The 12285-nt window shown below is 46.4% G+C and overlaps 1 protein-coding gene across 1 annotated transcript in view; it reads right to left on the bottom strand.

Annotated features, from left to right (window-relative positions):
• Positions 1 to 10210, bottom strand: part of LOC140409439 (disintegrin and metalloproteinase domain-containing protein 12-like) — a 422048-nt gene extending 411838 nt beyond the window's left edge. Inside the window, exons 1-2 of the mRNA XM_072497872.1 lie at positions 10139 to 10210; positions 1493 to 1569 (exon numbers count right to left, since the gene is read on the bottom strand). Coding sequence (XP_072353973.1) covers positions 1493 to 1569; positions 10139 to 10210 — 149 coding nt within the window. The remainder of the gene's footprint in view (positions 1 to 1492; positions 1570 to 10138) is intronic.
• Positions 10211 to 12285: the final 2075 nt, after the last annotated feature.

The raw sequence follows: 12285 nt of genomic DNA, 5'->3' as shown, positions 1-12285 counted from the left end.
CAATTTCAAAGACAAGTTTGTTGAATACTGTCATCAAAGTTTCTTCGAGGAATACGTGGTGGAACCGACCAGAACATGAAATATTTTGATTGACTACTGAAATGGAAATGAATGAAAATCGCTTATTGTCACAGGTAGGCTTCAGTGAAGTTACTGTGAAAAGCCCCTAGTCGCCACATTCTGGCGCCTGTTCGGGGAGGCTGATACAGGAATCGAACCGCGCTGCTGGCCTGCCTTGGTCTGCTTTAAAAGCCAGCGATTTAGCCCAGTGTGCTAACCAGCCCCTGTGCAATCAAGCAGAGTTAATTAATAATGAGGTCAATGATCCACTGGGAAAGAGTGATCATAATACAATTGAATCTTAGGTTAAGTTTGAAAATGATATACTCCGATTGCAAACAAGAATCTTAAACTTAAACAAAACCAATTACATAGGAATAAGGGGAGAAGTGGCCGCGCGTATTTGGTAAATAGGTTAAAGGGCAAGCAGGTATATGAATGGTGGGAAACATACAACAAAACAATTAAAAAAATACATTGCACCGAAAAACAAATGAAGATAGAGAAATACCCATCTGTATTTCACTCAGGAAGTTACGGATAATATAAGATTGAAAGAAAAGACTTATAATGTTACAATAAAACAGAACAGTAGCAAGTCTCACGGCTTCTCACTGGAACGACAGAGGTTCAGGGGCAACCTGATAGAGGTCTACAACATTATGAGGGGCATAGACAGAGTGGATAGTCAGGGGCTTTTCCCCGGGGTAGAGGGGTCAATTACTAGGGGGCATAGGTTTAAGGTGAGAGGGGCAAGGTTTAGAGGAGATGTAAGAGGCAAGTTTTTTTACAGAGGGCAGTGGGTCCCTGGAACTCGCCACCGGAGGAGGTGGTGGAAGCAGGGACGATAGTGACATTTAAGGGGCATCTTGACAAATACATGAATAAGATGGGAATAGAGGGATACGGACCCAGGAAGTATAGAAGATTGTAGTTTAGTCGGGCAGCATGGTCGGCACGGGCTTGGAGGGTCGAAGGGCCTGTTCCTGTGCTGTACATTTCTTTGTTCTTTGAAGTATTTCAGAACCCAACAAAGGGACACCAAAGAAGTGAGACCTGGGAGATACTTCGAGAAAGGTGGTTCAATGGTGACATTCAAAATGTGTTGGACAAATGCCTGAAGGGGAACATTTCCAGGGGTGTGAGGAATAAGCAGGAGTGGGGATGATGGAGCAGCTTCTATAAAATAACCATGCTCAGGTACAAGGGCAGAATGGCATCATTCTGTGCATTGATTCTGTGACAAACTCCGAGGCCAGCTACAGTATGCATTTTAAACTGGTACAGAGCAAAACACTATTCTATTGTTCAGCTTCTGTACAAGACACCTTTCCATTAAATATGAAAGAGGAACTACGGAATGAAATCCATCCACAAGGCACAGTGAAAATTCATGCCGTGTCCTTTGTCACACAAAGCGAGGTTTACTTACATCTTTCTGCTGAGGTCCAATATTAAATCCTCGCCCTCCAGCTCCAGTAAAATGCTGATGTGGTTTGGATAATTCCTCTGCGTAGGGCACAAACAATTACTCAATATTAGACATGATTCACAAGAGATATTCATGATTGAGATGAGGGAACTAATTGTCATATCTCCAAATTTACAAAGGACACAAAGTTGGGTGGAGGGTGAGCTGTGAGGAGGATGCAGATGACGAATGTGATATAAAATAGTTACTTTAGAGATATTAGTTAATGTAATGTAGAGATCGGCCAGTCTTATCCTGGTGAGTTCACAGACAAAGGATTTCAGACCGCATGGCAAAGCAAAGGAAGAGGTGTGTCCACCAAAGGAGGAGAAAAGGATGCTGGGTAATAGGGGCCAGAGGAAGGGATTAGAAGTGAGCCAATCAGAATGTATCACCAGGTCAGGAGGGGTATAGGATGACCTATGGGAATCGTGTATGTGAAACTTGATGCCATTTGAATGTATCAGTAGAGACTTCTTTGTTCTACAGACTCACTTGATTCCAGAGGTGTACGAAGCAAGATGTGCTTTGTGCCGCTGTGAACTGAGTCAAGCTTGCAAGCCAAATAAAATAACTAATGCTCTACCTGCAAATCCATCTCGACTTTTATTGAGGCCAGACTGATGGGTAAAGAAATTTGGGATTTGTCATTTGGTGCCGAAAACCCGGGATTTCTCAAGACGGTTCTGACCAACTGCGAAATCAGAATTAGACTGATTATGAACAGGGAGAGTGGGAAGAAGGGGCCCACAATGTATAGCTGGAAAATCACCGCGCATTGCTTTTTCCCCTCTTCTTATCATCTGATTAGTCTGGTCACTCGCGGTTGGTATGGAAAAATCGTCTCGACGAAATCAAAGGTCAGTCTGGGGATTAGAAATTTAATTGATGGGATTTCATATTGTTGATTCGGCTTGGGTTAGGTTTAGGGCTGATGGGACTTCAGTAGATGGAGGTTCAGTTCAATAAGTGTTTTTAAATCTGAAGATGATACAATTCCATGTGTGAGTGTTTTAAATCTATAGTTGATTAAGCTAAAATTGTACCCTTGGACTGTGGTGGCGAAGGACGCAGTTCTGAGGACTAGTTGAGATTGTGGGGAATTGCTTGGATAAATTTCAAGACAAGAACATCCATAGAGCTGGATGCTGCATATTGGTTGAAGCAGAAGTCTCTCAAAGGGTTAACAGCAGCAGCCAAACTTAAAGACGACAGACAGTGCTTCTCACTCAGGCCTTGAGATAACAGCAGCAGCCTGTAGTGTAATCGGATACCTTTCCTTTGAGTCAGTGAACTCCAGCAAAGTTACGTTTTGAATTAAGTAAAGGAAACCAGTGGGTTTCTCCACCTCTTTGATAAAAGTTATTATTTTCGAAAGCAATTGATTGAAATTGCCAGAATCTTAAGTTTTACTTACTTGAAATAAGGTTTATCTCATTTTATTTGTGAATTAATAGAAACTTAAAGAAGATCACTGACACCATTTTAAAAAGTGTAAATCTGGGGATGATAGTTGACATTGCTCCGGTATATATCACCTCCCTCATTGATAGCAGCCAACATTTTTGAGAATGTAAGAAAAACTTGTTCCAAGAAAAATTGTTAAGATAAAGAATTAATTAAGTTGTAAATGTTATACAAGTTTGTGTTAAGCAAATCGTAAATTTAGTTCTGAGTTGAGATCAGAGCTAAGCTTGCAAGTTGCAGTCATTCATTTGAATTTTCAAACATTTTTAAGTTTTAAAAGAACACTGTTAGAACCTTTTCAATCGTTTTGCCAAGGAAAAAAAAAATTAAAAAATTGCCATTGGTTATAAATAAGCAAATAAAAATACAGAAATATATAATTTGTTTTAAAATTTCAAAGTATGAAAGCTGAAGAGTTAATTAGATTATGGAGACAATATTGTCAAGAGGAAAGAGATAAGATCATGTTATCAAGTTGGCAGGACAATGCCCTTAAAATGGGAATTCCAATTAGTGAACAGGGTAACCAAAAAACATTACAGGTCTTGAAAAAGGAATGTGCATTCAAAAAAAACGCGCAAGTAGAGACAGGAAAGGCTCGGGTCAAACAAAAGATGGGCTACGTAGTTCAATGGCTGGCCTTGAATTGACAGAAAATGATCAATTTGATAATTTAAAAATGTCAGTAAAAGTTTCGACTGCACCTGTAGCATTGTCTGCACTAATTCCAGAACCGCCAGAGTATAATAATTTATATCCAGTCACTGCTCCCCAGATTCCAATCATGCCAGTAACTCCAGCCCTTTTGGTTGATAGTGTGGGTCCCGATTTACCATCTTCACGATCAAGGGGAAGAGGAGCTTTGTTCCGCAAGCCCAGTTAGCTCTAGGACCAGATCTCGGACAGCGAGAGAAGGGCTTGATCCTAACCAGAAACAATTAAGCATACTACCTAAATCCCCCCAGACCAAGGGGAAACCGCAAATTTCGAGAACAAAGGGAGATGCAACAGATGATTTTGAAGAGAAAGAACTCCCTCTAGTGACAGGGAGGGACGTCAAAGTCTTGGAAGAACCAGAGGAAATAGCTAGAGTGCCCCCTGGTGAGACTCGGAGACAGTTGCCGATTAGGAAGATACCAATCACCTGAATTATGTTAGCCACGCCGCACTTCAGCGAGCCCATGCGTTAGACGACGATAGACGGACACAGATCCTGAATGCGTTGAATAGCACATTTCAAAAGCCCATAAATATTTCTGCTATTTTAGACCTAAAACCTAAGAAGACTGAAGAGCCAGAGGAATTTCTGGAGCGTTTTAATGAAATCTACCGTGGGCAGTCAGGCGACTTGCCATATCAAAATGGTCAGAATTCCCCTCAATATTGTGCTATGTTAATGTATTGCCTACCACCTTCTGTGGCTACTGCTGTGAAATGTAATAACATGACAGAGAACGACCCTTCCCAGATGGCAAGGGCAGTCAGATTTTATTGGAAGGAGGGTGTAGGCCAGGAAGGAGGCTCAGTTACAAAGGTTAAGACTGAGTATGTAATGAAAAAGGATGATCTGCGACCCCAACAAGCGGCAGAAATGGTAGTTTATCAGCAGGAGCCCCAATATTGTGACTTTGGGTGGGTGGATCAGCGAGGGGGAGGATATCAAACCCACCCAAAGGGACCCTCAGCTCCTTTTTATGGCCCACCGTATGCATCAACAGCTTTACAACCGCCGCCCCCTCTGAGGGGCCATTGGTCTACTGGGAGAAGAGGACGGGGCAGATATAGAGGAAGCAATGCATGTTATAATTGCGGCCGTGCAGATCACTGGCAACAGGAATGCCCCTTTAAAAGACAGGCAGCAGAAGGAGACTACCCGACCCAAAGGAGGGGGTACCTACCAAGGGGAGGACAGACGAGATACACTGACTTCTCCCAGGCAAACCCTTTCCCAACACAGGATTGACTAGCTAATTTAGTCATAAGGACTCTCCAATCGGACAGGGAACCTATTATCTCTCTGCAGATAGGAGATCAACATCACTCATTTGTAATCGACACTGGAGCAGCCATGTCTTCTGTGCAATCAGAACTTCGACTACCATTATCCAACCACACGCAGCAATTGTCGGGGTTCCAAGGACAGGTGTGTGAGTATCCTATTTCTGAACCTGTGACAGTCACTTACGAGAATAAGTCTGCAGATCATCAGTTGGTAGTGACTACTGGATTGGACTGTAATTTGTTGGCCCGAGATTTATTGTGTATCTTCCAGCTACAGCTAGAGTACGGAGACGAAGGGGTAATGGTTAAATCATGGAGGATGAGACAACAGTGCTATATTTCTATCACCCCCCAGTGGTGGCCGTTAGACATTGAACATTCACTGCATCACGTTACCCTGGCCTATGATAGAACCGGACAAAACAGGGAGTTGGAGGACAAATACCGGCCATTAATTGGGACCGAATGGCCAGTCAAAGTTACAGCCACAGTCACGGGAAAAGAAGGTACAGCCGATTTTGTTACAATATCACCACATTTATGGCCACAGTCAGCTTCGGTAAGCCCTCATATTACACGTCAGGTCCATGACCAGTACCATGCCAGGGATATGGGGCGAATGGTCAGCATCTTACCGCAGCTCGTCAGAATAGGTATGAGATATACCTTTTGAACAATCCACGTCTGACATTTAAACACTGTAGCACTATAAATCCAGCCTGTTTTCTTAGTGGTCCCCCTGTCCATGAAGACGCACCTGGCCACAACTGTTTAGCCTTGATACACAAAACTACCACAATAGGGACGATTTGAGTGATATTTCGTCAGAACAACCTGACATGATTATGTGTGGTCAAATATCCCACCGGGGTTTAGTTAATGACTTACTGCAGGCCCTCCTTATCCCCACGCAGATTTTCGTCATTAAATGCGCTGCCCACACAAATGGTAAGACCCCAGTTGACGTTGGTAATGAACAAGCAGATTGTGCAGCGCGGACAGCCGCGCAAATTCAGCAAGAGATGGTGCCTAAAATGTTAAGTCAGACTAAACGATCTACTATAAATATGTCTGCTTCTGACAAGTCAATGCCAACCATCCAAGACGTCATAAGGTTACAGGAGGATGCTCCTGAGAGTGATAAACAAATGTGGAAATGGTTAGGTTGTACAAATGATTCTGTTTCCTCTTTATGGACCACGCCAGCACATCAGACTTGTATGTCTGATCTACTGGCTTTATGGGTCATCGAATGTGTACACTTTGCAACTCATTGTGGGGCTCGGGGGACTAGTGATTAGTTGCTGGACACTTGGTGGCACCCTAAAATGCAGGGGTTGGCCCAGAGTATCAGTAATCGGTGTTTGATTTGTCAGCAATATAACACCGGAAAAGGTACCCCTTGTGGGATGGGGCAAACCCCGTTGCCCAGTGGTCCCTTTGAGACGCTACGAATGGATTAGATTGAGTTGGAAAGGTGTCAATGTTATGAATATGTTTTGGTCATTGTGGATGTACCAAGGAAGTGGAATCTCTTGTTAAGAGGAACCAAGGGATTGTCTCAGCTACGGTTGTTTGCAATGCAGAACCGGTATGCTCTTGACTATCTTCTGGCCTGTGAGGGTGGGGTATGCGCCATATTACAGGGCAAGTGTATCATGGGAGTTCAGGACTTGACCGCTAACATCACTAAATTTATGGATCACATACGGGATCACCTGGATGGAATGCAGGATCCTGGCTCTTGGGGTAACTGGGGATTTGGAGGTTGGAAGGACTGGTTGATAAATATGGCAATGTATTTAGTGGTGGCTGTCGACTGCATCTTTGTGGGCCTAGCCATCCTTAAATGTGTGATGGGTAGAATGTGGGGTGCACTGGAACAGATCAACGCCCCTAAAATCTTAGCTGTCAAAATCCATGAGGGTGCAGCAGATGAAGGGGGCTACGCCAGGAATTGGAAATGCAGCGATGGATCTTTTTAGATGAGGGACCGTAGCTCTGGATTGTATAGTTCGGTTATCATGGAATGATAATAGGAGGGAACGACGAATGTGATATAAAATAGTTACTTTAGAGATATTAGTTAATGTAATGTAGAGATAGGCCAGTCTTATCCTGGTGAGTTCACAGACAAAGGATTTCAGACCGCATGGCAAAGCAAAGGAAGAGGTGTGTCCACCAAAGGAGGAGAAAAGGATGCTGGGTAATAGAGGCCAGAGGAAGGGATTGGAAGTGAGCCAATCAGAATGTATCACCAGGTCAGGAGGGGTATAGGATGACCTATGGGAATCGTGTATGTGAAACTTGATGCCATTTGAATGTATCAGTAGAGACTTCTTTGTTCTACAGACTCACTTGATTCCAGAGGTGTACGAAGCAAGATGTGCTTTGTGTCGTTGTGAACTGAGTCAAGCTTGCAAGCCAAATAAAATAACTAATGCTGTACCTGCAAATCCATCTCGACTTTTATTGAGGCCAGACTGACGGGTAAAGAAATTTGGGATTGGTCACAGAGATGCAATATGATTTGGACAAGTTGGAGTGAGTGGGCAAATGAACGGCAGATGAAGTTTAACATTTGAATAAATTTGAGGTTATCCACTTTGGTAGCAAAGCCAGTAAGGCAGATTATTATCCGAATGGCCATAAATTGAGAGAGGAATGTGCAAAGAGACCTGGGTGTCCTCGAACACCAGTCACTGAAGCTGAGCAGGCAGGAGCAGTAGGTGGAAAAGAAGGATAATGGTATGTTGGTCTTCAATGCGAGAGGATTCGAGTAAAGGAGCAGGAATGTCTTGCTGCAATTATACAGGGCCTTGGTGAGGCCACACCTACAATATTGTGTGGAGTTTTGGTCTCTTTATCTGAGGAAGGATGCTCTTGCTCTTGAGGGAGTGCAGCAAAGGTTTACCAGACTGATTCCTGGGATGGTGAATTGACGTATGAGGAGAGAGTGAGCCAATTAGGATTATTCGCTAGAGTTCAGAAGAATGAGGGAGGATCTAACAGAAACCTATAAAATTCCTGCAGGATTCCTACAACAGGACATTGACAGGATGCAGAGCTGGGCTGAGAAGTGGCAGATGGAGTTCAACCTTGATAAATGCGAAGTGATTCATTTTGGAAGGTCGAATTTGAATGCTGGATACAGGGCTAAAGGCAGGATTCTTGGCAGTGTGGCGGAACAGAGGGATCTTGCGGTCCACGTACATAGATCCCTCAAAGTTGCCACCCAGGTTGATAGGGTTGTTCAGAAGGTGTATGGTGTGTTGGCTTTCATTAACAGGGGCATTGAGTTTAAGAGGTTTTGCTGCAGCTTTATAAAACTCTAGTTAAACCACACTTGGAATATTGTGTCCAGTTCTGGTCGCCTCATTACAGGAAGGATGGGGATGCTTTGGAGAGGGTACAGAGGAGATTTACCAGGATGCTGCCTGGACTGGAGGGCATGTCTTATGAAGAAAGGTTGAGGGAGCTAGGGCTTTTCTCACTGGAGCGAAGGAGGCAGAGAGGTGACTTGATAGAGGTGTACAAGGTGATGGGAGGCATGGATAGAGTGGATAGCCAGAGACTTTTCCCAGGGTGGAAATGGCTGTCACGAGGGGACAGAATTTTAAGGTGATTGGGGGAAGGTATAGGGGAGATGTCGGGGGAAGGTATAGGGGAGATGTCAGGGGTAGTTTCTTTACTCAGAGAGTGGTGGGTGTGTGGAATGCACTGCCAGCAGAGGTGGTGGAGTCAGAGTCATTCGGGACATTTAAGCGACTCTTGGACAGACACATGGACAGCAGTAAATTGAAGGGGTGTAGGTTAGGTTGATCTTAGATTAGGATAAATGGTCGGCACAATATTGTGGGCTGAAGGGCCTGCACTGTGCTGTACTCTTCCATGTTCTATGAATAGACAGGGTAGATGCAGGAAGGATGTTCCTGATGGTGGGTGTGTCCGGAACCAGGGGATACGGGATAGACCATTTAGGTCAGAGATAAGGAGAAATTTATTCACCCAGAGAATGGTGAGCCTGTGGAATTCGCTACCACAGGAAGTAGTTGAGGCCAAAACATTGTGAGCGAGATTCTCCACTCCCACGCCGAAGTGCCCACGCCGTCGTGAACGCCGTCGAGATTCACGACGGCGCAAAACGGCCCCTCTCCCGACCGTTTCAGGGCCCGATAATGGGCTAGGAGCAGGGCCGCGTCATCTACACGTGCCAGGCCTTGTCGCCACGTAAAGGCGGCGCCGCATACATGACGCGGACGGCGCCGCATAACTGGCGACACGCGCGCATGCGTGGTTGCCGTCCTCCCCGAGTCCGCCCCGCAAGAAGATGGCGGACGGATCTGGCGGGGCTGCGGAAGGAAGGAGGTCCTCCTTCAGAGAGGACGGCCCGACGATCGGTGGGCACCGATCGTGGGCCACCCCACATTTGAGGTACCCCCGGTGCAGGATCCCCCCCCGCAGGCCGCCACCTCTCCCCCCGCAGCGTTCCCGTGCTGTTCCCGACGGCAGCGACCAGGTGTGGACGGCGCCGGGGGGAACCCGCCGTTTTGGCCTGGCCGCTCGGCCCATCCGGGCCTGAGAATAGCAGGGGTGCCGGAGAATCGCCATTTTGGGTGTCTCCGGCGATTCTCCAGCCTGCGGCCCGTGGAATTCGACGGGGCCGTTCCCGCCGCTTAGGAGAATCGCGGGAGGGCGTCAGACCGGCGTCGCGGGAAATTTTGGCGGCCCAGGCGATTCTCCCAACCGGCGCGGGAGTGGAGAATCTCGCCCCGTGTGTTTGACTCTGAACAATTGTTTGAAATGGCACTCAGTTTCTTCAGCCACTGAGCTCTCTGGTCAAGGGCAATTAGCGATGGGCCTTGCCAGCAATATCCATCCTCTCATCCCGTAAGTGAATCAAATATACCCGGCTTTCCAGCAATTAATTTTTACTTATTTACCCGATTCCTTTTCGAAAGCCACAAAAGAATTTGTTTCCGCCACCAATTTGGATACTGTCTCCCAAACCTTAACGATTCATTAGTGACCCCAGGACAACATGATACAGCCACATAAATATTATAGCACTGGTCACAATCTCTCCAGCACTCTGTCTCATGCTGTCTTACACTCTCTCACTCTCATTCGCTCTCTTACTTGGTCCACTGTCCAGCCTTGTCCCATAACCCCCAGAGTCTCCAGCCAGCTCCGCGCCCCCGGAATGGTCATCACAACTGGTTTTCTAGCGAGCGCCACGCCACACTGCCGGGTGTGGGGGATGCGGGGGGGGGGGGGGGGATACTTTGTGGGCGAATGCTATGATGTGATCCCTTTAATTATATTAAAATATATTCAAATTCATTGAAATTTGGTTCGTGCCCTCGCTGAGTGTGAACCTTTCATAGAATTTACAGTGCAGAAGGAGGCCATTCGGCCCATCGAGTCTGCACCGGCCCTTACAAAGAGCAACCCACTCAAACCCACGTATCTACCCTATCGCCGCAACCCAGCAACCCCCACTTAACCTTTTTTTGGACACGAAGGGCAATTTAGTGTGGCCAATCCACCTAACCCGCACATCTTTGCACTGTGGGAGGAAACCGGAGAACCCGGAGGATTCCACACACGGAGAGAACGTGCAAACTCCTCACAGACAGTGACCCAGTGGGAAATCGAACCTGGGACCCTGGAGATGGGAAACAATTGCGCTAATCACCATGCTACCGTCACGGAGGGGGTGGGGGGCGGCAGGGAAGATCTCAAACTGAGATCTCGCCGGCGTAAATCCCATTTTTGGCAGCTCAGAAGCCATAACAGGTTTAAATGCCTACAGCGAATGGGCTCGGTAGATCCTGCCCACAGTATTAATATAGTTGATCCATTTCAGTTTCTGGTCAATGGTAACCGTGAGGATGTTGATTGTGGGGGATTCAGCGATGGTAATGCCATTGAATGTCAGTGGAAGATGGTTGGATCCTTTCTTGTTGGAGGTGGTCATTGCCTGGCCCTTGTGTGGAATGTAGGACTTTGGGGCCATTCAAGCCTTCCTCGCAATTCATTCATTTGATGGCTGATCTGATCCTGGTCTCAATTCCAGTTTGTTGACTGTCCCCTATCGCCGTTGACTCCTTCTTCATTAAACTAACTCAGCCTTGAATAAATTCAATGACCCATCCTCTACTGCCTTCTGCGGACGAGAATTCCACAGACTAACAATTCTCTGAGAGAAAACGTGTGGCGTGAATGTAACTTGCCACTTGTCAGCCCGAGCCTGGATATTGTCCTGGTCTTGCTGCATTTGGACACGGACTGCTTCATTATCTGAGGAGTCGCGAATGGTGCTGAACACATTGTGCAGTCATCCGCAAACATCCCCACTTCTGACCTTATGAAGGAAGGAAGGCCATTGGTGAAGCAACTTGAATCTAGGACACCATCCTATGGTGGGCTGAGATATGGCGAATGGAGTTCGATACAGATAAGTGTGAGGTGTTGCATTTTGGAAAGTCAAATCAAGGTTGGTCTTTCACGTCGAATTGTAGGACCTTGGGGAGTATCGTGGAACAGAGGGACCCTGGAGTTGAGGTGCACGGTCCTCTAAAGGTGGAGTCACAGGTAGATAGAGCAGTGAAGAAGGCTTTTGGCATGCTGGCCTTCATCAGTCAGGGCATTGAGTATAGAAGTTGGAAAGTTATGTTGCAGTTGTACAGGACGTTAGTGAGGCTGCACCTGCAGTATTGTGTTCAGTTTTGGTCGCCTTGCTTTAGAAAGATGTTATTAAACTGGAGAGAGTGCAGAAAAGATTTACAAGGCTGTTCATAGAATCCCCACAGAAGGCCATTCGGCCCATCGAGTCTGCACCAGCCCTTGGAAAGAGCACCCTACTTAGGCCCACACTTCCACCCTATCCTCGGAACCCAGTAACCCCACCTAATCTTTTGGGCACTAAGGGGCAATTTAACATGGCCAATCCATCTAACCTGCACCATATATTTGGGCTGTGGGAAGAAACCGGAGCACCCGGAGGAAACCCACGCAGGCACTGGGAGAACGTGCAGACTCCGCACAGGCAGTCACCTGAGGCTGGAATTGAACCCGGGTCCCTGGAGTTGTGAGCCAGCAGTGCTAACCACTGTGCCACCGTGCCTTCAGTACTCAATGGATTGAGTTATAGGGAGAGATTGAACAGGCTAGAACCTTTTTATTTGGAGCGTGAGACTGAGGGGTGACCTTGTAGAGGTGTATAAGATCATGAGAGGCATGGATAGGGTGAATGCACTCAGCCTTTTTCCTAGGGTTGGGGG

Source organism: Scyliorhinus torazame, chromosome 3 (assembly GCF_047496885.1).
Source record: "Scyliorhinus torazame isolate Kashiwa2021f chromosome 3, sScyTor2.1, whole genome shotgun sequence".
Lineage (NCBI taxonomy): Eukaryota > Metazoa > Chordata > Chondrichthyes > Carcharhiniformes > Scyliorhinidae > Scyliorhinus > Scyliorhinus torazame.
The sequence above is the reverse complement of the archived record's forward strand: the minus strand, read 5'-3'. Positions and strand labels throughout refer to the sequence as shown.